Below are 26,903 nucleotides of genomic sequence, written 5' to 3' on the forward strand. Positions count from 1 at the left end.
AACTGCAAGACTGGAATCTTAAAACAACTTCAAAGGACATTTTCAGAGTAGAAGAGTAGTGATAAAGTGTGCATGAGTGCTACCTACTTCCCAAATACTCAACCACTATAGTCTATCGCCTAAGAGTGGCAATTTAATAAAGAAACATCTTCAGAAAAGCAATTTTGCAAACTTATGATAGAACTCAAATATTATGGCTAATTTTAATGCTTTGCAACTTCTCAAAACACTACTTAGTTTTGCCTGTTATGACCTACCACTGCACTGTGAAAAGAACTGGAAGTAAACGTGACTAGAGCTTCTCTGTAAGCTTAGGAGCTAGACTTTTGACATTTAGCACAGTTAGTATTCAATAAATAGTCAGTATAACCTATCAGTTTCTCTTTTACTAGTACAAAATTGTAAATAAATGAATTTCAATAAAACCAGAGGGATAGCTCAGTGGTTTGAGCATTGGCCTGCTAAACCCAGGGTTGTGAGTTCAATCCTTGAGGGGGCCACTTGGGGATCTGGGGCAAAATCAGTACTTGGTCCTGCTAGTGAAGGCAGGGGGCTGGACTCGATGACCTGTCAAGGTCCCTTCCAGTTCTATGAAATGGGATAGATCCATTAATAAAACCATTGACATTTCAGCAGAGCAAAATTACATTAAAAATAATACTCACCAGTTGTTGTTCTGAATTACTGTTGTTAATTTCAATTTGACACAAAAGTCTGATTTGAATAAAGTTGCCAGGTATATACCAAGACAGATGGGCATTTGTTGAACTATTAGTGCTCACAGTGAATTTATCAGGAGTTTCCAGATGAACTGAAAATTAAATTTATAAAGAAAATCAACTTGGATTTCTTAAAGGTGATAAATAATAGCGTTATTATTATTTTTAGTTCTGTAAGAAAAATCTTACTTTTAAAATAGTCAAAAATAATCAATAGAACAGAACATTCATTAGATTGGTAATTATTGTGACAGCTGGGTGTTGTTTTAAAAATCCAACGATATATATTAGTCTCTTGCTCTGAAGGCACACCAGCAAGCAGCTTTTGTCCATACTGGAAATTTGGCTGACACTCATGGGAATAGTTTTATTTTAGTCAGAAGCTGTAATTGGCATAATGGGCCGAGGAGTTAAAAGTAAATTACAGCGTAACCTTATTCCTGTTAACTGCTACTGATTTTAGTACAAAATAGCTACATTTTCAAAGATCACAGTGACTGTTTCACGAGATCATATCAGTATTTGATCAATCAGGAAATTAACCCAAAACACCCACAATTAATAATTGGAAAGTGGGGCAAAAATATAAAACTCCTATCCTACAAAACGTAGCAGGGCAACGTTACATAACACCTAGCTCCTTTCATTTCTTCACCTCTTTTGTCCTCCTTCTATCTTTGAATATTAGCCACAGATCCTCTGTGCCTCCTGTTGAGAAGATTCTCAGCCACCGGACTTGATGTTTTGGGGATATATATACACAATATATATGCAAACCCTGCACTCTGGTCACCTGACAGTTGCAGGGATGTAGGCGCTCTGTGTTTGAGAACTATCTGCACAGTAATAGTACCAATGATGGATAGAAAGATTGCATGCAGAAAGAAGAGAACTGAAATGGCAGAGGGGAAATGGCAAAGAACAGCATCTGTACAACAACCCTACATTTTACGTAGTTGAGACAATTCTATTTCAATATTACATGATATTTTGCAACTGCATTGCCAATTCAAATTATGAAGTTGCTGTACATGGAAAAATGTATTAAAAATGCAAGTTCTATAATAAACATTTAAATGCAATTTTCTATTTATTATTTGCCATTACAGTTTTCCAGAGGAAAAGATGAACCTTGAAGTTGTTAGGACACAAAATGCACGCATGTGTTATGGAGGCACAGAAGGTCAGTGCCACATTTTATTGCTACTTTGTAAAGACCTGATCCTGTTAAGACATATGCATGGGTTTAACATCATGCACCATGAGCAGACACATTGAAGTCACCGTGTCACTCTCAATGCAGAAAGTTAAGGCCGCCACGGCCACGCATAAGACTTTGCAGGATTGGGTCCTAATAATGTTGCAAATTTAGTTATTAGAATTGACTGGAATATTATGTGCCATGTAAATGATAGATATTTAGCTAGTTCCTAGTGCATGCATAAGATTCCTCTCCTAACATGGGGCTAAGGGTGCCAGCTATATGGTTGCTGTGCAGAACTGTCATCTCACCACATTCTTACCTGCTTGTCGGCACACACAGTAGGGGGAAAAAAAGGACCTTTACTTAATCCCAACTACTGAGAATCCAAACCAATGAAGAAAATAAACCAAAAACAATTACAAATGCAACATTCTATATTAGTGCCAAATGAGTTATCATTTATTGCACTAACCCTCTATTTGATAACCCTTTTTGGTTTTGCACCCTTGTTAATACTCACCTCTTTGAGTTACATCAATTAAGAGCGATGATTCTGCTTGACCAAGAGGATTGGAAGCTCCTAGTGTGAAATTGTAGATTTTCTGATTGGCATGCACTGAAAAGTTACAGTGATGTTCCGGTTTCAGTTCATCTACTTCGCATGTAACATTTTCTTTAGATATTCTGTGAATTGAAAAAAAGATTATTTTAAATTTCTGAGCAACCCATTTAACAGCACTGAATTGAAGTTTCTTAGTACAGACTTCACTGGATGAAGATGCTACAAGGAATGAATGGCATGTCACTATACCATTGTTTAGTTAATGCGGTATCACTATTTGTCTACTGTGACATTGCACTCCATAATGTTTTATGGAAATATGCTTATGAGTGTGTCTATAATGTAATTGGAATATGCTTTATGCAAAAGGTCTCTTGTAAGGTATCATTACAAAGCTTATAATCTATGAGTATGTTCATCCTATTTGTGTGAATGTATCATTCTTGTATCTGAAACTAGGAATATGAAGTATAGCTCTGAAGTCCTATTGTAATTATGCAAAGTGTGGTCCATTAATGGTGGTTTGGAAGCTTGATGGCTCCCATTGACTAGGACAATTGATTATAAAAGGTCTGTTTACTTTCAAACCTTCCTGGGTGGATGCAGGCCAGTCAGTGGGTAATGAAGAATGAGGTCTCACAGGACATGTGACCATGTCACATGATACTGGAATCCATCTTAAACCTGGTGTTTTCCATTTAGAAGCGGGTAGGGACCCAGAGAGACAAAAGATTCCCACCTTGTGCCACAGCTATAAAAGGGGATGGAACAGACAAAGGGCTGCCAGTCATGAGAACACCCCTAGTTTCCACCTAAGATGTCTGCTAATAAGGACTGTACCAGGGGAAAGGATTGGGCCCAGACTAGGAAGGAGTCTAGTATGTGAAAGAAGCTTATTGGAACATCTTTAAGGGTGAGTTTTACCTGTAATCAGTTTCTTAATGTATTAGGCTTAGACTTGCGTGTTTTTTCTTTATTTTGCTTGGTAACTTACTTTATTCTGTCTATTATTACTTGAAACCACTTAAATCCTACTTTTTATACTTAATAAAATTGCTTTTGTTTATTAATGAACCCAGAGTAAGTGATTAATACCTGGGGGAGCAAACAGCTGTGAATATCTCTCTGTCAGTGTTATAGAGGGCAGACAATTTATGAGTTTACCCTGTATAAGCTTTATACAGAGTAAAACGGATGTATTTGGGGTTTGGATCCTACTGGGAGCTGGGTGTCTGGGTGCTGGAGATAGGTGACCTGCTGAGCAGTTTTGGTTAAAGTCTGTAGCTTTGGGGGCGTGGACCAGACCTGGGTCTGTGTTGTAGCAGGCCAGCGTGTCTGACTCCACAAGACAGGATTCTGGAGTCCCAAGCTAGCAGGGAAAACGGGCTCAGAGATAATTCCAGCATGTCAGATGACAGTCCCAAGAGGGTCTCTGTGACCGAACCCTTCACACCTACCTCATGCTGCATTGCATATTACATACAATTTAGTGCCACAATGTAGCTTGATTGGCATTAGTCACAAAATCCATGGCTCCCAGCCCAAAGAGAATATCTTTCCTCATCCTTACTTTAATTTTTACTTCCCTTACCTCCTCAGAAGCCTGGGAAAATAGATAGATCCTGTAGTGAGCCCTGAGGTCAAAACTAGGCTTTAGAGCCCTGATTCAGGAAAGTATCCATATTCAGGACAGCACTGAAGCACATGCCTATCTTGAATGGGATTTAAGTATTGCTTAAGTGCTTTCTAGAATCAGGAACTAGTTGACCCAGCAGAGGGAGTAGGTTCTAGTGTTAAGGTCTTTGCATTGAAGATGACTGATCACCAGCCCCATCCTATCTAAATAGGGTCAGGCACTTTGTGTACCTCATCTGATCTCAGGTCCCTTGGGCCACACAAGGAGAGAAGCTGTCCATCAGATAGCCAACACCCGCATTATTTAGGTTTTTATATGATAAAGCCAAAATCTTGACTTGCATCTGAAAGCCAGTGCCGAACAGAGAGCATAAGTGTAATATGGTCTCTGTAAGCAACCAGCCATCCTCATCTACACTAGCAGAAGTCTGAGTGGTTTTTAGGGGTAGCTCCATGTATTTGGGGCTGCAATAGCCTACTGTGCACTCAGAACAAGGATGAGAAAGCTTGGCTCGAGAGCCCTCAACAAATGTTAGGCAGCTCTGACCACTGGTTTTTGCGTTGACCTGTCCAACCTCATTGTTTTCTTCTGCACCCGCATCTGTTGGTCTTATCCACCTGTTGTCCATAGTCTTACACTTTGATTGTAAGCTCTTCAGGACAAGGATCTTCTTTTTGTCATGTTTGTACAGTGCCTACCCCAATGGAGCCCTGAACGCAAGGTGCTGCCATAATATAAGTAATAAATAATATAACTATCACCATCAAATGTCTTATAAAGAAATGTGCCCCCCAACCCTGACTATACTATCACAGTACTACTGCAGCACTACATTGCAATCATGTGATTCTGTGATGAAGTAATTTAAAAATTAGTCCCAACTTCCTGTGTATTTTTATATTTATTTTAAGCTCTAAGCAGTGGAGAGTTTAAATGACTTGAGTGGGCATGCAGCAGTCATTCAGTATCCTGAGAAGCCCATAATGTACCAAGTTGTATTCAAACTTTTTAATCCTTCCTTGCTAAATGGCTTTACCTTTCAAATAAAATATATTTTGTTTGCCGTTGCGTGTACAGTTCCGTGGCTCTGCCTGGCTTCCAGCTACATGTTATATTAATAAAGGTGTGTGTTTCACAGCTCAGGTTTTGTGGAGTATCGGGGGCATCTGTAGCAAAGAAGTAAGACAAAACAATCAGCCTGCATGTTCACAGAATAGGTCCTAACATAGAAGGTTAGACAATTGCTTGGAAATCTATTAGCTGCTGAAAGCAATATTTTGTTTCCAGAATATATAGCATAAATATACAGTAACAATTATGCCCCAAACCTGCAAACAATTATGTGTGTGCTTAATTTTAAGCACATTAACAGTCCCCATTGTCTAAGGCTTGACTTAATGGGATTACTCCTGTATTTAAAGTTAACCACATGTATAAGTGTTCGCAGGATCAGGGCACTGAAGTATAAGCATTACACAATTTTACAAAACATGTTTCAAAGATCCCAAACTGCACAATTTTGCCTCCAAGCAACTTAGGAAGATTATTAGGTTGCGTGCCATGTTTTGGCAAGTGCAGGACTCACTGTTGCTTAGAATCCATTTAAACAAATCATTCAAACAAGTGAACCCACATGCATTCTATGAAACATGACATTCTTAGTACACCTGCCACACTGTATTTTATTTGTGAAGTTTTTGATTTTTTTTAAGAAGACCACACATGTCATCCTCCTCCAAGATGCTTTACAAGTCTCCTTCCCCAATTTTCATTTAAATTTGTCCCTCAACTCTGGACCCCAGGACTGCAATGATCATAATCCCTGGCATAGGAATGATGGCAGCTCTCTCGCTAGAGGACTCACTGCAGAATGACATGCCATACTCCCCCTAGAAACCAGAAAAGATGGAGCTGAGTAACTGATGGGGATGAGCCTCTAGGGAGCTCCTCTCTCCAGCTACTTGTGTGCATCTTTCCTCCCAGAAACCAAGAGACCAGTCTCTTTCTAGCCACCCCCGGGGGAGGGGCATGAGCTTCACACCGTGTTAGTTTGGTGTGAGTGGTAACGATGTCTCAGTTAGGATAATGAGTGATGTAAATGTACACAATGACTATAGGTCTAATGTGCCAGGGGAAGAGCACTTAGCTCACCAGAGCCACAGGTACTCAAACTGACATCTCTAAAGCACATATAAACACCCTGATATAGAGATGGTGCACTGTCTCTCTCCCCTACTTTCTATCTGGCTTCTTATCTTTTCACTTTCCCCTACATCTCAGTCTTGCTGGACTGGTGAATCCAAACAAGATGTCTCCACTCCCCTCATGGAGTATGCAGCAGAGAGACAGGAGTTTGTAAAACGCTAGAGAGGAAGTAGCTTGAACACACTAGACCTTCAAGGATGGACACATCTGTAAACCCTTTGTGTGCTGCACTGTCACTGACCCACGGCCAATATTTTGTGCATCCCTGACTTATATTTATACGTATAGTTATCCCTCTTAAAAGTTCCATATGACTGGACAGTATATTAGAGGAATGCCAAAAAAAAGCGGGGGGGTCTTTTTTTTTTTAATCACCTGTTTAAGATTCAAAATCAGTAACAGAATGTGCAGATTGAAGTACTAAACACACACATTTAAAATCAGCCATTTGAACAACTGATTGTTTTTCTGCTTATTTACTAGTCTCCAAGTTTAAGGTGGTGTTTATTTCCCCACTGCCAGTGATGTAATATACACCTAAAACTAGCAAGGAGCTGCACTGTGTTGTTGGAGGTGTTAGTGATGACCTCTGCCAGTGTAGGGAAAGCACAGAACTCTGAAATTGTTGTGGGAAAGAGGAACTAAACATTTGCAGTATTTTGTTTTAAGATGTAATTATGTTTGAGGAGGTTTTTGAGGCTTGTGACCCTACACAAGCAGCTAATGATTTGGTATCTTAAACAGTTGAAAGTTTTCCCATTCATTTTTCAAAAGATAATATTTTCCATGAGAAACTAATAATTTTAAAACTTGATTCTTTTACCATAACAAGGCACCCAAAAGCTTCTGCACCGGATAGGAAAGTTCAACATCCAACCTGCCACTTTGAACACATCAATGTGTATTTTTGGTAGTTTAACATCAAATGAGATTCAGATAGAAATGCTGGTAATGTAAGGTTTAACACTTACATTACCCATTACATGACATGCCCCACTATTTGCCTTTTCGGAATCAAATACAAAATTCTAGGGCTTTGCAAAAGGAACAGGCGTAAGTGTAACTGGTGAAACAATGGCTAATCTTCAAGCAAATTGGCTGCCAAGTGTTCTGGGGCACATAAACAGTGTCTCTGGAAATGCAACAGGCAGAAGACAGAGCTATTGACAGTCACAAAAACATTCTGCTAGGTGTCAGAGTTTTCACTGCTAACATTTCACACTTAGGCAGAGAACTGTACATATATGATGGGCAGAAGCCAATAAAATAAGAGTGGTAATGACTTATTTGTGAACAGTCACCACCTCTTGACAGGCCAAAAATCAGGAGAGGGTCCTCTTCTTTCACATGCCTGTCCCTGCCCCTCTTCAGTGATTAGAGATCATCAAAATGGATATAAAATTGATATTTTGGTTTACTCACTTGGCTAGTGGGAAGTTGAGAATGGAGACACTTATCCCCCCCTCCTGGACAGTGAGGGGCTTTCTGTACTTCACTCCTATCTCTCTACCCTCAGGTGGGCAAGGGTGCTCTCAGCAGCTCTTTATCTCTCCTCCTTATCTCTCCCCCAACCACACATACGCTCATCACAACTTTGCTAGATCTGGGGCATCACCTGTTGCCCTCCCCCATGATCACGAATAGCAGTGACATGATGGCATTGAGCTGCCAGGTTCTACAAGATATTATCTATTTCTATTCTGTTTACATTGCATCCTTATCACTATGGCACCTGAGCATTGGGGGAGAGTTAATTGGGTCATTACGATAAAAACTAAACACACCCTCCCCCCCAAAATGTAACCTATCCTTGGAAACCAGGTAGGCCAAACTAAACCACTGTTTTAAAGCAAGAGGGCTGGAGTCATAACACCATTTAGTTTCCTTCTTATATTTTGATTTTCTCAAGGTGAATAAACCATAATGAACCTCATTTCAGTAACAGTACGGTATACTTACATCCTACAAATAATACTGTTCCTTCCAGACCATCTGGCTCCAGCAAGCACCATACATTTGTCCCACTAGAAATTGAAGCACTGACATTCTGCACTTTGATTGCACTGCTCCACTTGTTGAGGCGAAGGAGCGGATAACTTTTTGATCCATACTTCATGAATTTTATACTTTCCCCTTCATTGTATAAACAACAAAATGTCACATTTGAGCCCACTAGTACCACTTTGTCTTGAGGAAAAACCATAGGGCTATTGGGCTTAGTATCTTTTTCTAGACAGAAGAAAAATAATACATGATCAAATGATTTTTATAGTTCAGTAAACTAAGATTACTTTCTTATATATTCAGCTGGTCAGTGCTAATACAGAGTAGGAGCACTCAGGCTATTCTGTTTTGCATAAAACCCCTCTTGTAAAATGTACAGAAATCTATTTTTAACAAGTTTCACCCATTCAAAACATTTGTTACTGCACTTTACAAATCTTTACATATTTATCGGTAATTGAAACAGTCCCACAAAATCTACAATGGTCTATCAATCCTCAGAATTAAAAGGTAATATTATTCATTCAATGTTTATTTTGAATTCAGCACAGTTTTAAAAGTAGCTAAATTCTGTGCAACATGCAAGAAAATAAACCTACCAGGAACTGTTCTAATTGGGCTCCATTCACTCCATTCCTTCCTACCAGTAAAATATGGCTCATTAATATAACATCTAATTTTCACATAGTATGAAGTACACTCCAAAGGTATGTCAGATGTCCAATCCCAAGAAAGAATAGAGTCTTTGCCAGTCAATTTTGAATCATAATTAATCTAAAAAGAAAAACAAATAAAGCTTTTTCAAAGATAGACATTAGAGGCATTACAACCTAAGTTAGTACTATGTAGAAAATGGGTTTTCCCACCTGTGAAAATTTTGCCCCCTAACTCCCCCTTCCCCATGAAAAAAATCATATTTGCTGAAGTTTTCCAAGGAAATTTCAATTTTTTTGGCAAAAGTTTCAATTGAAAAATGTCAAATAGGAAATGCTGGCATAGTCCCTCATGCCCTATTCTCCTCTATGTGCCAGTGTACCAACATCCCATGTAGCAAGACTCCCTTTGTGCTATGCTGCCACAGTGCCTCATGGGAGATGCTGTCCAACTAGGGAACCCAACCCATAGAGGATAATAGTGTCAAGAGACACTGTGATGGCATTTCTGAATACAACGTTTTCAGGTTTTGGCCAAAACCAAAAACACTTTGGTTTTCAAGTGTTTATTTAATAAAAAGTTGAAGTCTTTCATAGGAAGCAGACGCTTGATGAAACACTTCATTTAACCCCAACTCCTCCCCTATTGTCCATTGAAAAGCAGTTTTAACAGAAAATTTTCAACCAGTCCTATTAGTTAATCACCTAAGATTTGTAGAGAGAACTAACAGGTAAGCAGAGATAGTCTTTCAATGCTGTTTATTGTATTGTAAAGTTGTATTCCAATGCTGGCCACAATTTTGACCAGTCTGCATTGATCAGCCAACTCTACTAGAAACTGTTTTCAAACGTGATTTAAAAAAAAAAAAAAAAAAAAGCATGAGTAGAAAGCAGCCATCCAAGCCTGGCCTCTTTACCAAGGCTCTACCCTACCCCAAGACTGGAAAACATGTTGGCATCACAGGAAACATATTAAACCCGGATCCTGATAGAATGGTGCTAAGTTAATAGCTAATTACAGAAGTCAACTAAATTCTTCTATTTTGGGCTTCTAAATACTGACAAACTACACTATTAATTGTGCTAAAAACGTAATTAAATTTTACATATAATAATATCTCTTTACAACATAAGGACATTTTAAAAGTTCATTAATTATGGCATAGGATTTAGTCTGAAGCTGGAAAATGAATGCATTTTAAAAACATGTAGTTTACTACTAGAAAACAACTTAAATTTACTGTTCCTGGTCCAGTTGCAGCTTAGGCAATTAATTCAACCCCTGCATCCATTCAACTCTGTAAGATATCCTTTATTTCCCGTCCTAAATTGTTGGGTGGTTTTCCTGTGCACAATTAACAACTGCTATGTTCCAACCAAGCAGTGACTACATTTCAATGATGGGTAAATACACACACACTGCAAGGTGCTCTGTAAATGTTAAAAACTGTTACCTAGAGTATTCAGATCTAAAAAGCTTCATCACAAACATTTTAGCTCTGTACATTTTTTAGCTATTCATTCTAGAACAAAATGTTTCTGTTTTGTGGGTGTCTACTCTGCCTTCATAGAGCCTGTAGCACATAACACAAAGTGGACACAAAAGTAATACAGGAAGTGTTGTTATTCAGCATTGTTTTCTTTTAGAGGAAATTGGCACTGTTTAAATTTGCAATATTGCATTAAGTTTGCTGTGGTCTTCCTATTTCAACAAACTGACTTGAGTTTTTCTAACTTTATGCAATTTCACTGATGGATGAAATGTAAATCGGTGATCAATATATTATTACTTAATTACCTTTTCTAAAGCCTTGAATTGGCTGTAATTCCTTCACCCTCACAGTACCCCCAGCTCACTTGCCTTCTAATACTGAAACAAGGACTCATTTGAAATCACTGATAGTGAAGAGTCCTTGTATGAAAAACCACAAGAAAGCTGGTGTTCATCTTTATTTGTTAGAATAAAATACCTGCTTTACTGTCTCACAGACTCACAGACTTTACGGCCAGAAGGGACCATTGTGATCATCTAGTCTGACCTTTTGTACATCGCAGGCCATAGAACCTTAACCACTTACTCCTGTAACAGATGTATAACTTCTGGCTGAGTTACTGAAGTCCTCAAATCATGATTTAAAGACTTCATGTCTTCCCTGAGCAAATATAAAATTATACTGATGTCATCCCCTTATCATTGTCCTCCTCAGCCCCCTCCCTTTAGTTTTGTCATTCCCTTCACTGTATAATATTTGGAATTACGTTGTGAGCTCTCTAGGTGAATCCTGGTCCAACTGAAGGTAATGGCAAAACTCCCATTGACTTCAATAGCAGCCAGGATTTCACTCCACATCATCTTATCTGAGATATGAAGCACCTACCCCACACTTCTGGATTCTCTGAAAATAATAATATAAAAGAAATTTAAAATCAGATCACTATGTGAATTAAATTGGTTTGGCTGTCTTAAAAGAGCAACTCATGATCTGAGTAAGTCCATGCTTACAATCTACACTGACACACAAGAGGAGAATACAGACAAGCATTTGACTCCTATTAATTACATCTAAAGAATCAAAATATAGGACCAGCTACTGCAAATACTTACTACTCATGCATACAGCACTGTTAAGAGCAATGATACTCCCCGTAGGAGGACTACTCATGTGAGCAAGAGTTTGCCGCAAGAGGCCCTTACGCATTAGCCCAAACTAAATATTGTACCAATGTTTTAACAGTTATAGCATGTAGATACAAAGGCCAGGAAGGTACCTGACAGGGGATGGACCTGGTGATGTGATGTGCCTTTTCTTATCTGTAATTGCAACGATCATCTACATACCCTAGTGCACATATTTTCTCAATTATTAAACTTACAGAACAAAGTCACATGTGTTGACAAAAATTTGAAGAACTACCATCCTCCAAATGTTTGTTTAGTTTATGACATTATACAATAGCTTTATAATACACACTGTATTTACAGAGTACTGCATTAGTTGCCAATGAAAGTAATCAGCCATTTGAAAAACAGAAATCTTTCACAGAATACAATACAATACATTTAATACAGCTTTGAGGAACCTAGGAAATAGCACTAATGAAGAAAGCTTTTTATTACTCTGAAAGGAAAGTACAGGGGTTTTCACTTGATCTGAAATCTCCTTTTTGGAGACAACAAAAGGAGCACTAAAACTTGACTATTTAATAGCACTCTTAAGGAAGTCACCAATCAGGAACAGAAAACAATGAAAGACCAATTTCATAAAGAAAATGTACCTCTACAGCAAAGACCCACAAAAAATAAGATCCACTGCGAAAATAACATCCACTGGGAGATTATATTTTTCTTTTTTAAAGTAACTCTTTCCCATAATGATGATTAACTAATTTCTTATGGGCACTTTCTAAAAACTCAAAGACTGCAATTGTCATTGTTATGATCCTACCACATTTTATATAAAATATTTTTAAAATGTAAAATTGAACTAAGCAGAATTTAAGTTTATGCAAGTTTATGAGATGAAAACATTACAGCATGTCATGTCATGTATTTCGCTTTGACTTGTTTATAGAAAATTTTACATTGATCATTTAAAATAGACTGTCAAGCCATGCTCTGGGTTGTGGAGTAATGTAGGTCATCCTAAAGAAGATGTTAGGAAGAAAAGATTAATCCTTTAAATCAACAGTATGATTGGACAAATGGTTTGGGATGGAACCTGAACTGCCTGCTTTTGAGCCTGCTGAGTTGAATCCAAAATCTGGAGTTCAGGTTCAGTGGCTCTTCTAATAAAATGAGAAAATCTCCCCTCCCAGTCGTCATCTCCAGTGACAAGAACCTTGAACTCATTCTACTAGCTACCCATCCCATCAGCACTGAGCAACCACAACCTATCGAAGTACTTAAACAGCACTTCTCACCAGGCTCTCTCACTGGTACGGACCTGGCAGGCTGACATACTCAAAGTTATGCACCTTGGATTTAACTGGCACACCATCCCTGGGACTAGAGTGGGAGAGGGCTTATCCATGCAGCCTTGGCTCCAGGAGGTGGGTGGCTTTGCAGTGCTGCAGAACCCAAACAGGCAGGGGAGGAGGAAGGTGGAGCCATTAATGGGCATAAGATACCTGCACAACTCTTATGATAAGAGGGAAGGGAAATAGTAAAATTCACTTGGTTCTAAATGGCACTGACACTGCACAACTGAACAAAAACAGCTGAAGCTGCCAGTGCCGTGTGAAGTAAATGAAATATCCATGGCGTGCCTTTCTCCCTATCACTTTCAGTTGTTTTAGTGCTACGATGTTCTCAAACACTAATAAAAATAAATGAATAACACCTATGTATAGCAGGAGTCCGTAAGGTCTGTGTCCATGTTTTCCTGAACTCTCCTGCTTTTGTGACCCTCCAAAATGTGTGTGTGTTGTGGGGAGGAGGGAAGAGAGGGGAATTGCATTTTCATAAAAAAGCGAAAAGGAGGACTTACTAGTGCCACTGTCTCCAATGTTTCCTTATGCAGAATCTGAATCTGCCAGCTGGCATCTAATTCATATTGGAAGACTGAGCCACTATCGTTCCACTTCAGATATAACGTGTAAGTTGAAAAGTCAGCACTCAGATTAAGAATTTGGGGGGTGAGTGGAATAAGTGCTTGAAAAGAAACAAGGAAAAAAGCATACATTCAAAATCATTACCAGCAACAGCGCTTACAGGTGTTTAATAGCTGCAGCTCTGAACTGGCCTACAGCCATACAAACGCGAGGTTTGATCTCATTAATTAAGATGGGTTGGGACTTGTCATTCCTCATGTAGGAAACTTCCCAAGAAAACACAGATCCTCTGAAGTTTTGTTGGTGACTCAGCAGGCAGCATTTCTCCAGCTATATTAAGGGTGCCAAGAGCTGTTCTCCTCCAAGCTGCTCTAACACTCACTTTTTTCCCACAGCTTTCTGTCAATCCCAGTCAGCGGCCTGTAATCTGAGTCCCAACACCCAGGTGTCAGCCCGGGCGGTGTTGCTCAGGCTTCAGCTTCAGCCCCAAGCCCCAGCAGTCTAAGTCAGCTCTGGCGACCCCATTAACATTGGGTCCCAACCCACTTTGGGGTCCCAACCCACAGTTTGAGAACCGCTGAACTAGAAGGTTTTTTCCCAGTTCCCCTTCTAAAAATGGTTGTTTATAGTAGTCATTCTAGAGTGACAGTTCCAATGTGGGTACATTTCTAGGGTAGATGACAAGATTACATCTACATTCTATACACTGCTATGAAACCCGTTAAGGAGGGAGGCAGCCCTGAAGCCAGCGCTGTGCAAGAGAAACAGCACATTGTTCCAGGGTCCCACATCAGGAAATTAGCTTCAGTCCTGTGGCTCTGCTCTCCAGCCACAAACCAACACAACTACTCCCCTCCACAGCCAACCCTAACTGTTGGGCTTCCTCCCTTTTAAGTGCTACACCTAGCACAGGTACAGCAAGGCAGAGCTAATTAAACAAGGTTGACCAGCCCCAGACCTTACGGGGCAGGCCACCCTGTTACAGATTGTTTTGTTTTTTGGTCCTAGCAGCTGAGAGAGAGACAAAGGACGATATCATTTCCCCTAAAATATTGTGAAAGAGTGGGGATAAATGGTGCTCAAGCAGCGTTGGTTCAAGGAAATATCTTGGAGGTGAGAATTACCACTGATTTTTTTTTTAAATATAGTTCTCCTACCTCATCCCCAAACAAATTAGCCTGAGGGAATAAGTTGTTTTCTATTATGGCATCAAATACCATACTTGGCTACCAAAATATGCATTTAGCAAAAGTGCCTGTGCATGGTGGAGCACGGGGGTGTTTTGCATCTCAATAAGAGAAGCTCTTTATACAGGGAAATGCTGCCAAAGAAAACTATAAAATCACCGTATCCATTTCCAGAATGTTATAGTTAAGTGTTCATATAAAGCCATTATAAATGAACTTGATACTTACAAACATTTTCTTCAGGCAATACAAATGTTTCAGTAGCTAAAGGAGTTCCAGAAGCATTTAGTGTGGTTATCTGTATGTTAGTGGAGCCGATTGTGACTGGAATATCTGCCCTTTTTCCCTCAGTTTCAATACACACTGGAGAGAAGGGCTCACTGAAACAATAATAAAGAAGAATTAGACAAGTTCTACATGTATTAGGAAATTAGAGGGCTCTCTACTAAATTTAACATTGCAAACCTTTAAAGGTCCAATTTATTCTCCGAACAAAACTGTGAGAGATCAGAGTCAAATTTCAGAAGTAGTAAGATTGGATAAGCTTTGGCAATTTTAGATTTGGCTAAGCATCCTGTGTTGTTTTAAGAAAGTCCTTTCTAGTGGCATACTTGTTGCTAGTTGTCTAACACAGATGCACAGTTTGGATAGGTTCAAAATGTGGCTAGCGGGGGTGGGGAGGATTCCAGGCAAAAGAAAGAAAGTTAAAAATTGTGACATGTTATTCAAAACACTATTCCAACCCCTTACTCGGCTCCAATCAGCGTTTTACCAAACACCACAAAATAGCTTTTATTTGCCTTCTGTTTTGGCCTTTTTTGCTTTTCTTATAATTTTTTGTGGTGGGGGATATGGGTGCGGAAAGGATGTTCATCCCCATCAGGGGACAGAGCTGGTGCTTCCTTTTGGGGGCTTAGCCTACAGGGGAATAAGGGAGTTAGTAAGAATGTAGGGGTGTGTATGTGTTATATATATATAGACTGCTCGGCACAATGAGGTCCTGGTCTGTGACGGACTCCTCGGCAATGCACATAATTAAGGCTATGGAGGTCATGGCAATCATGGATTCCATGACTTTACCTGACTTCTGTGACTTCCAGGGCTTCAGGAGGTGGGACTGTGCATGCGTCCCTGCCCTGCAACTGGAGCTGGCTGGAACCAGGACCCTGCAGCCCTGACCTTGCGGCTTCCACCGGGAGCTGCAGCCCCGTGGCGTCCTGGCCTTGGTGGGAGCTGCAGCCAGGGCCACATGCCCCAACCCCACAGCGTCCTGAGCTTGGCAGGGGCTGTGCTGAGGCCATGCACCCCAACCCAGTGGCTTTTGCCAGGGGCTGCAGCTGAGGCCACGCTCCCCTGCCCGGCGGCTGAGGCAGGGACCCTGTGCCTCACTTGTGGCTTCCCAGGGCCATGTGCCCCCCGACCCCGCTGCGGCTGCTGAAGCTGGGGCTGTGTCCCCCGTCATGGCAGGGGCTTTGGCCTGTCTGCCCCCCACCCCCTTGCCATGGATACACACATTTTACAGATTACCTCACGCTCATTTACAATACTTTTCAACTTCCATTCCTCCCCCCATGTCTAGCCCTGCCCCCCAGTTATTTTTAGTAAAGTCACGGATAAGTCATGGGCTCCGTGAATTTGTGTGTATTGCCCGTGACCTGTCCGTGACTTTTACTAAAAATTACCATGATAAAATCTTAGCCTTACACGTAATTAATGATAGATTCGATGGATAGATAGGATGTGGCTTGAATCCTCACTCTCCTTATCATTTCATATGTAATTGGAGAGGAGAAAGAGCTTGGAAAGTGCCCAGATCTTCCTCTCAGGGCTGGGAGGGGGGAAAAGGAAAAAGTCATAACAATGCCCAACTTCCTGCCAATTAACCATTACTCATTAAATGGAACCCTGAAGCTTTCCCCTTTTGAAGTGGTTTGAATAAGAGGACTTGGGGAGGTTTTTGGACTTACCCCCACAGTCCCTGACTGATAAGGCTAATACACCCTATTGAGTCTCAAGTGCTGAAGAGGACTAACCCTGCCCCTGTGCAGAGTCATTTCCAAAGGGATCTTGGCCACTGAGAGTATGTGGAAAGCATCAGGTGAAGGTCTGGTGGATGGGATTAGCTGTGGCTGAGCTCCCTCTCAGTGGCGCCCAAGAATGTCTCCTCACCTTATTACTTTCTGTGCCACTTGCCTACTCCACCATGCTAAGGGAGGGGGGAATAAACAGAGGCAGCAGCTCACTGGGTCATCTTGTTCAGGATGCAGAGCCCCAGAAAATTTGCTCCTCCAAACAAGATGGTGGTGAGGGGTTTCAGTTCACTGCTGGTACACGCACGTACTCTTTACAAACAGGGATGACAATTGAAAATGCAGGCACACTAAATTGCCACTCTCTCTGCAACACTGGAGGCAGAGAACCTGGTGTGTGAGGTGGGGAAGGGGTGCAGCCAAGCCCTGGAGCTGGATGAACAAGTCTGAGCTGTCTTCACTATTCACAGGAAGAGAGGCATAGCACAAATATCAGAACTGAGGAAGAAGTCAGGATCCAGAAAAGACTTAGAACCTCATGCCTAGTGCATGACACAAAAAATTGGCAGATTTTCATCCTGGTGAGTTACACATGGAATGCATGAAAGTTTTAGAGATGTGTCTGAAAATATTAAACTTTTTTAGTGTACCTTAAAAATCTAAACTATACTCCATTTCAAACAGGCTATTTCAATTTTGTTTTCTACTCCAAAAGCATTTATCTTCAAAAGGATTTAATATTTAAATTGGCAAAAAAAAAAAAAATACAGCCATTAAGGGATTTTACTTAGATGTAATCTAAGTTTCCTAAAGGCATTTTCATGTCTGAATTTTAACACTTAAGGTCCCTGGTATTTCAGCACAGAACACATTTCACCCATTTCCTTTTGGACTGAACCAAACTATGAAGATACCTTTTGAGAACTGAAAACAAGGGCCATATGGGCACTGAAAATTCAGAAGTAGGAGTGTGAGAACTCCCAGCCCAATGTGAGGGGGCAGCAGGGTGTTCTGGCAAGAGAATCTTTGGCATCCTTTGCTGGGAAACTTACAATTGCCCAATTTAGAACTGAAAATATTCAGAGCAGAAGATACCATCTAGATGTAACTGACTGGTGAACAGATATGCTCTGAGAAACACAGGAAGTTACAAATTTCATGAATATGGATTGAAGAACAATGATACATACATAATTTGATAAGAAGAAACAATTACCTGTTTGTATAACAAATCTTGTAAGTCAGTCCAAGGTTTGCACTGGAGGTGGCATCCCAGGAACAGATCATTCTGTTTAAGTCATGTGTGATACATTTCAAATTCTCTGGTGCTTCTGGAAAACCTGAAATTGCAACATCTACATAGTTACAGTGTAATAATTTAATGCTCTCAGACTGATGCTCCATCAGGTACACACATTTTACAGATTACCTCACGCTCATTTACAGTACTTTTAAACTTCCATTACATAGTTACAGGCCAAGATTTTCAAACATGACCAATGATTTTGGGTACACTATCTGAAACACCTTAAAAAGTACTCATCTTTGGAGGGTGGGTTCTCAACATTTTCTGAAAAATGAGGCTCCTCTAAGGTGTCTCAAGTTGGGTGCCCAAAAACTGAGGTGACTTCGTGTTTTGAAAATCGTGGCCACTGACTGGTTCTGTGTATTAGAGTCAATGGAATTACACTAAAGGAATAAGGGTATCAGAATCTGGTCCCGTGTTATGAGCAGACTCCCCCTGGTTGCGTCCACACCATGGCCTCCATGAAAGGAGGTACACAGAAGATTCCTGCACACAGAGACATAAACCTGTTAGTACTCCTTTTCACACACAAAGGTGAGGAGTTTGTTTTTGTTTAGTTTAGCACCTGGGTCAACTAAATTCCTATTGTACCACAAAAGGACCCAATCCTAAGAGGTGCTGAGTAATATCAATTTCCCTCCATGCCTGAGGGGTGTCAATGAGAGAGGAGATTGTTCAGCATCTTGCAGGATCAGGTCCTAAGTGGTTCTCCCTCAGCATTTTGATTTGACAAGTGAATTCTGCTTGAGAACCCCTACAAAAGTTGTGTATATCAGATATACTTGCTTTGAAATAAAGTTTTAAAACCCCAACTTTCTTGTGATATGTGCAGTGCAGCCTATTCAGCTTTGACAAGGACAATTCAGCTGCTGCAATTCTGGTGAACTGAACTTGTTGGGCTTCTTGAGTTTTCAGCAATCCAAATACGTCAAACGTACTTACACAAGTTTTGTACAGGAAAACTTGGGAGGAAAAGGGCGCAACAGAATCCTCCTTACTACATTAAAGCTGAATGTAGAATACTTAAACAGCTGGGCCAGGGATTCTATTACAGCCTATTACAGTAGCTGCAGTCTATAATGGATCCCTCCTACATGTGCAGGGTTTGGGCCCATGGAGTTGCATCTTGCATATATCCAGTGTTCAAACCTCCAAACTCCACTGGTCAACTTACAATACTCTCCTCTACAATCCAGCCTAGACAACACTGCTCTATGATGTGTGGAGCTGTGGAACCTCCGTGTGCAGGCTCTACACGCAGCAGAACAGCAGTGGGCCTGAGTCTCTGTTGCCCAGCACACTGTGGAGTCATTTACACCAGTGAATTTAAATTGCCACCATCGTGGGGTAGGAGCACCCAACTTTGCACTGGTGTTAGAGGCTACACAAGATGCAGGAAATTGGAGCATTAGATCCAGCATTTCTACTCTTAAGATCATTCATGCCTACAGGGGCAACATTATTTGACCCTAAGTACATAATAAATGCAGCACGTTTATAGAGTAGACACATATCCTAAGTGCAAGCAATCTAGCAAACAATATCAAACTACACTTACCTGTCTCCTGGCTATATATTAAGCCCAGCAAATGTAAAAAAGCTATTGCTAGGAGACATCGGAGACTTGGATTATCCCACATTCTTTTACCATTTACTATTTAGGATGACAGTCTCAAGCAGGAATAAACTTCATCTTCCACACAAATTTGCCAGTTCTGAAATAAAAAACAAAACAAATCATCTCTTTAAAATCATTGACACCCTCTGCTATGCAGCAAATAGTACACGTTTTCTATAGATGTATGTTTGTACAAGACTGAAATGCTGGACACAGACGCAACAGTTACTTTAAAAGACCCTGATAAAAAGTAAATAAAGAGCATAAAATTACTCCAAAAAGAAACATAGAACTAGAAGTGGACATTCCAAATGGGAAATCACAAAAGTAGAGCTGGTCAGAAAATGTTACTGTTTCTACCTTTATGAAAAATTTCAACACAAATGAAAAAAAAATATTTTTTTTTGAAGAACCAACTTCTGATTTAAAAAAGTTGAAGTTTTCTGTGGAAAGTATACACATTCAGTGGAAAATTTAGTTTTACTGAAAATCCAATTTTCCACTGAAAAGCAGTTTTGGTCAAAAAATGTTAAATTGAGCTACACGGAAGCCTTTTGCATAGAAAAAAAAACCACCACAAGAGACCTGACATATCAAGTCATTTACAACCTCCACTTTATCTATTTAGAGTATCCTAAAATTCTTGTAGGAAGGAATCTTTCTGATAAAACAGAAAATTCTTACATGGATATCATGAATATTTCTTGAATTGAACCAGACACACACTGCTGCAGAACATGCTCACAGAGATCCCAACTTTATCCTCATAAGCAAGCGTAGCCCACATTGAAACATTTAAATACTAAGCTCTAAGCTCTAAGATATAACCGCATTTGCTCCAATCCTTTGGATAGAGACAAGCACCTACAAGATCTCTATCAAGCATTCTTAAAACTACAATACCCACCTGCTGAAGTGAAAAAACAGATTGACAGAGCCAGACGAGTACCCAGAAGTCACCTCCTACAAGACAGGCCCAACAAAGAAAATAACAGAACACCACTAGCTGTCACCTTCAGCCCCCAACTAAAACCTCTCCAGCGCATCATCAGAGATCTACAACCTATCCTGAAAGATGATCCTTTACTCTCACAGATCTTGGGAGACAGACCTGTCCTCGCTTACAGACAACCCCCCAACCTAAAGCAAATACTCACCAGTAACCACACATCACTGAACAAAACCACTAACCCAGGAACCTATCCTTGTAACAAACCCCGATGCCAACTCTGTCCACATATCTATTCAAGTGACATCATCATAGGACCTAATCACATCAGCCATACCATCAGGTGCTCATTAACCTGCACATCTACCAATGTGATATATGCCATCATGTGCCAGCAATGCCCCTCTGCCATGTACATTGGCCAAACCGGACAATCTCTACGCAAAAGAATTAATGGACACAAATCTGACATCAGGAATCAAAATACTCAAAAACCAGTGGGAGAACACTTTAACCTATCTGGTCATTCAGTGACAGACCTGAGGGTGGCTATATTACAACAGAAAAACTTCAAAAACAGACTCCAACGAGAGACTGCTGACCTGGAATTGATATGCAAACTAGACACAATCAACTCCCGTTTGAATAAGGACTGGGAATGGCTGAGCCATTACAAACATTGAATCTATCTCCCCTTGTAAGTATGCTCACACTTCTTATCAAAGATAATCAAGATAGCCCAGTACAGACTATCACTTCAAAAGTTTTTTTTCTCTTAATTAATTGGCCTCTCAGAGTTGGTAAGACAACTCCCACCTGTTTATGCTCTCTGTATGTGTGTATATATATATCTCCTCAATATATGTTCCATTCTATATGCATCCGAAGAAGTGGGCTGTAGTCCACGAAAGCTTATGCTCTAATAAATTTGTTAGTCTCTAAGGTGCCACAAGTACTCCTGTTCTTCTTTTTATTTAAATACTAGGCCACCAAATTCTTACCACCAAAAGCACTAGTGGTTATTGGGGGGGGATTGCATTTTTTTTTTTTAATCTGAGAGAAGTATGTAACAGGTGAGTTATAAGAAAGCCAATGACAAGATGTGGTTCTCCAAACCATAGGCACAAGGTAATAATTCACTTCTTTTCTTCATATCCCTCCACTCACTTACGTACTTACTTAAATCTTTTGCATCAAGATTCAAACTCCTCATTCGCTCATATTAACATCTCTTGCTCAGTATCTCCTCCTAGTATATCTTTCTCTCTCTGCCTATAAACTTCTCCCAAGTCTCTAGCCTAACCACATCTTTTATTTTCTCCACTTATCTTCCACTGTAATGCCCTCAGGCCTTTCTTTGCTTGCCAAGCAACCTTCCTCACCATGCTCAAACTCCTTCTTAGTACAGATTTCTTTTATGAGGACTTTCAAAGATAACTTCAAGTACTGTGTCCACGTGTAAAATTCAATTCCATGTATACTTGTCCTTCAGTGGATGTTTTATGCTGGAATAGGTTTGTATGTAGATTATGTTAGGACTGTCCTGTGCAATTTAGACTAAGCTGCGGGGGGAGGGGGAGAGGAGGAGGAAGAAAGCATTCCGCTCCATTCACCCATTTTAAAAACCACAAAACATCGCTGTGCATACAGCTGGCATTCAAATTGTCTCAATTCGCTGGCAGAAGTAAATAAGCAGATGTAATTTCTTAACCAGTGTTTCTTTGCAACTGTATGTCAACCCCCTAAAGGTCAAAACTATCTAAATTTTTAGCTGTATAAGTGGACAATGTATTATTTTAGGACGTGTGGGTTGAGGGTTTTACAAAGTGATCTTTTCAGTGTTTAGCAGCATCTCTGGAACAAACTTTGTTTAATGAATGACTTTGTATTCATGTTTAATAATTAGCCTCTGTCAATTTTTGCTCATAAGGAGGAAGATGGGCAAAGTTTACCCCCCAACACCCACCCAGTCCCTTCTGCACAGACACATTCTTTTTCTCCTCAATGCTGGAAAAGTTTGAAAACAGAAGACTGAACACACCTGTGAACAGCATGGTTGCAGTACAGTAAGTGGCCTTATTATACTGAACAACCATAAAAATTAGACGAGAAAGACCTAAGCACATAATCCAACCAGTCCATTTCCCTGCTAATCCAAAATAGTTCCCTACAATCCATTTACTAGTATTTTGTCCAGAATACTTTTAAAAGTCCGAAGGGACAGGATTTCAATTCTCATCTTAGGACAGTATTTCCCAAACCACAGGTCCCAGGAAGGTTCTAAATGGGTGGCAGATCTAGGATGGAGGGGAGACCTGGGAAGGTGTGAGGTTGGAGGTGGAGAGTAAGCCCACCCCCCATTCATCCCACAGCAGTAGCTCCTGTCCCCACAGGTCTGGGACAGATCCCTACTCCAGGCATTCCAACCAGGCACACAGGATCTCATAGCACAAGTGGCCAGGCCAAACCAGAGTAGCACTGGGACACCGTCTGCCAGGTCGCAATACCACTCACCCAAATTTGGCCCAGCCACCCCTCCATCATGACAGAGGCCAGGCCAAACCTGAGTGGTGTGGTGACTCTATGTACCAGATCACAACGCCTGGAGCAGACATCTAGGCACAATCCCTCGGGACAGGAGCTGCCACTGAGGGTGGGGGGGATCACTCTCCAAACATCCCTTCCCTCCGCACTAGGTCAGGATTAGGTTGTGGTGCCAAGGCAGAAGTGCTGCTGCAGGTGGTCAAATGCCCCATAAGTGGGGCAAGGAGGAGTTGGCAGAGGATGACACTGACCTATGATTCCCTCTTCCCCTTCTCCCCGCCGAGTTTGGACACTGTGTGGGTTTAAAAAAAAATGCAGTTGGGTGGGTCGCCTTAGTAAAAATTGGGGAATGCTGCCTTAGGATCCAATTCCACAGCCAAGCACAGGTTACCGTCAGGGAGGTTTTCAAGACAATTTTTTCCCTAATTTCATTTTATTAGTTCTAGTAATATCTCTGTATACCAAACAATCTTCTGCTCCACTGGGCATTTACAAAATTTGACTATGTATAGCTATGTGTCCCGCTCAACCCTGAAATTTAACCAAGCTATATTTAAGCTCTTTTAAACAGACTCATCCTCACAACTCAATCCTGTTAGACCCCCAGTCATTTTAGTTGTTCTTTTCCTAACACCCTCCAATTTATCAATATCTTTTTCATAGTGCAGTGACCAGAACTAAATGAAATACAGTAGACTCCTGTTTATCCAAACAGCCTTTAGGACATGCAAAACTTTTGGATAACTAGGTGTTCAGATAAACAGAAGCGCTATTAACTAACATAGGGCTACCTGGGGGACACACTGCATTCAGATAACTAGGAGTTTTAGATTACTGGAAGAGGGCTGTATAGAAAAGGACTATCAGCTCCTTTCTTAATTTTACAATACCAAGGCTTAGGGGAAAAGATCCAGTGGGATAAGGGACTAGGAGGATTCCAATGCTGAGATTTTGGTGAGGAAGAGAGAAAGATGCCATCTAAGGATGTTACAATGCTACAAAATTAAGCCTCTCCAAACCCATAGGAGGTACATAAACAACACACCCCTTTTATACATGGTTAATTGTGGTACAGAAATGGTGACATGTCCAAGGTCAGACAAGTCAGTGTTGGTCAGAAACAGAATCGAGTGTCAGAAAGGAGAGGAAGATGGTCCTGTGTTTAGGTCATTGAATTCTCTTTCTGTGTGGCCTTAGTTAAGTCATTTAGCCTCTCTGTGCCTCAGTTCTCCATCTGTAAAATGGGGATAATAGCACTGCTCTACCTCACAGAGTTGCGAAGACAAATAAAGTAAAGATTGTGAGGTGCCTGGATACTATGGTGATATATCATTAGCTGTAAGAATGAGATGGCTCATATTCATTTACCAGGATTCATTTTTGGTATAACCAAGCCAAACTAATTGGGGATCAAACCCATGTGTGCTCAACTCTGATATTAGCCTACGGGCCGCTCTAACACTAGGAGCTAACATCAGCATAGCTATGTTTCTCAGGGGATTTTCTGAAAAATCCACACCAAAGACATAGCTGTACCAGCCTAACCCCGATGTAGACAGCACTACATTGATAGAAGAGTTCTTCTGTTGTCATAGCTACCGCCTCTCAGGGAGGTGGATTACCTACACCAACCGGAAAATGCCTCCTGTTGGCATCAGTAGTGTCCGCACTGAAGCGCCAGAGCAATGCTGCAGCTGTGCTGCTGTAGAGTTTCAAGTGTAGAAAAGCCCTTAGTTAGGCATGCCCAATGCTGAAAACCTATGTTTAGACAATGACATCACTTTCCAGTCTACTATAGGCCCAGAACTTCAACTTCAAAGATCCCAAAGACAAATGGAAAATTTCAGTAGTTCTAGGAGGTCAATGCTGCATCACAGGATTTCATGTTTACTGTGTCTCAGTGCCTTCAGATCACATTTGTTCATATTATTTTGTACGTAGAAAGATATTTTAACTACTTCTGTGCAAACTCAACTTAGCACACGACCCATATTTTTTCAAGTATGCATGAAAAAAACTGCACATGCACTTTTGGGAACAAAATGCCTCAGCTGTATTGATATGCATACCCAACTCACAGCTGTGCATATACAAATAGTTGAGTTACCTGATCATTGGGCATTTGTTTATTTTGTAAAAATAAAAATGAAAAAATAAAAAAAATGCAAAAACTTAAGTTTGGCCTTCAAACTAGTTGACGGTTTCCTTTCAGTTAGCAGCACTGAAACAGTAAGAAACGCAGCATGGGCCATCTCCAGACCTCACCAGAATGAGTGGGAGTTTTGCCACCAAAGTCAATGAGATCAAGATTTGGTCATTTATACAACTATATCATATGAACCCATCTGTTTTACTACGGCAATGGCTGGAGTTCTGACATAGCTCAGTACTATGACAACAGTGTGTTTATGCCTTGGAGGAAACAGTCTTGTCCCTTATGTACTGTTGCTACAAGCAGGTGCAAGAGTCTCATTTACTGAACTGTCCTGCTGGGCAAAGTTACAAAACAACATTTTAGCAGAGGCATACTAGAAGTTCAAATAAAACGAGACAATCCTAAATCATTTCTCAAAACAGTTTGCTTCCATTTCTAAGTCAGTGAGACACTAAAACAACGAACAAAAGAAACATGCATATATATGCAGAGTATTAAAAGCATATTTTATTAAATATAATCTGTTACACAAAAAGAGTAGACTCATTGGCTCTTGCCTATTCTTCAGTGAACTATAAAATGTACTACTAGAAGAGTCACATACTGTAATTAAATGTCATTAGTCAGGGAAAAAAATCCCATTTTATAGGTTTCTTTTTTAGCTATAAAGTTACAAAATACATGAAGTAATTTTGAAACAGAAAGTTCTTTTGTCTTTTGATAAAAGCTGCCTCCAGTCTCCTAAAGCAAATTCACGTGAGAGTTAAAAGGTTCTTCATTATCAGACTGGAATACAGTTGTTTTAAATGAGCCATACAGCAGCTGTATTCTTAAATCTCCATAGGACAATGCAAGCTTTAGCTTATCAGTTATACAATATACATTCACTAGAACTCAGTATCTTATCAGTTTGTTAAATTAAAGCAAATTTTTGCCTGAGTCTTCTCTGAATGTGCCAGTAGTGACACTGGCTTTAAGTATAAGTGATCTTTACTGGCATAGAGTAGATTCATTTTCAAGAGTTTTCAGAAACAGATCTTCTACTTTTAAACTACTCTTAAACAACAGCATAAGTGTGTATGCCCAAAGGCATATTCCTGCACTCTCTAAAATGAAGCCATTTCTAGGGTACAAATGAAGCAGCCACTCTTGCAGTATACAAATGTCCAAGTTGTGAAAAGAGCTAAGATCTTCTCTATTAATGGCTTTTATTCCACCTACCTAGACAGACTCTCACTGTAGCCTTCTCAAACACTACATTAATGAAGATATCCTGAAATGCATACAAAGATTTTACATGTAGAAGGTTCAGTTATTTGCCTGCATACCATAATTGACAGAAAAGGTAGACCAATTCTGATAAGCAGCATGGGTGAAGTTATTACACCAACATTAGGATGTGATCTTGAACCACTTAAGTCAATGGGAGCTGGTCCGTACTAAACAGGGACCATCCTCAAAAGAGCCATTAATAGTTTAACAAACAGTTGACTAGAGAGGACCAACTTATACAGATGTTTTTGATGCATTCAACACAGCCATCTGTAGGGAGTGCTAGGTAATACGTCAGAGAGAGAAAG

The 26,903-nt window shown here is 40.3% G+C and overlaps 1 protein-coding gene across 17 annotated transcripts in view; it reads right to left on the bottom strand.

Moving 5' to 3' along the window:
• The window catches only part of LIFR (LIF receptor subunit alpha), a 92,165-nt gene that overhangs the window by 37,255 nt on the left and 28,007 nt on the right, over nucleotides 1–26,903 (bottom strand). For 9 of the 17 annotated variants that reach the window (XR_010588773.1, XR_010588774.1, XM_065550019.1 and 6 more), the window contains 9 exons: nucleotides 19,616–19,772; nucleotides 17,968–18,106; nucleotides 14,950–15,101; nucleotides 13,471–13,634; nucleotides 8,930–9,104; nucleotides 8,286–8,555; nucleotides 5,158–5,287; nucleotides 2,444–2,607; nucleotides 666–811 (listed from right to left, as the gene is read on the bottom strand). Coding sequence is in view for 15 of the 17 variants with exons in the window: in XM_065550019.1 (XP_065406091.1) it covers nucleotides 666–811; nucleotides 2,444–2,607; nucleotides 5,158–5,287; nucleotides 8,286–8,555; nucleotides 8,930–9,104; nucleotides 13,471–13,634; nucleotides 14,950–15,101; nucleotides 17,968–18,106; nucleotides 19,616–19,697 (1,422 nt within the window). In the remaining 2 variants the exon portion in view is untranslated. The remainder of the gene's footprint in view (nucleotides 1–665; nucleotides 812–2,443; nucleotides 2,608–5,157; nucleotides 5,288–8,285; nucleotides 8,556–8,929; nucleotides 9,105–13,470; nucleotides 13,635–14,949; nucleotides 15,102–17,967; nucleotides 18,107–19,615; nucleotides 19,773–26,903) is intronic. The other 8 variants (XM_005282156.5, XM_042844052.2, XM_065550024.1 and 5 more) reach the window with 1 other exon arrangement.

Source organism: Chrysemys picta, chromosome 6 (genome assembly GCF_011386835.1).
Source record: "Chrysemys picta bellii isolate R12L10 chromosome 6, ASM1138683v2, whole genome shotgun sequence".
Classification (NCBI taxonomy): Eukaryota; Metazoa; Chordata; order Testudines; family Emydidae; genus Chrysemys; species Chrysemys picta.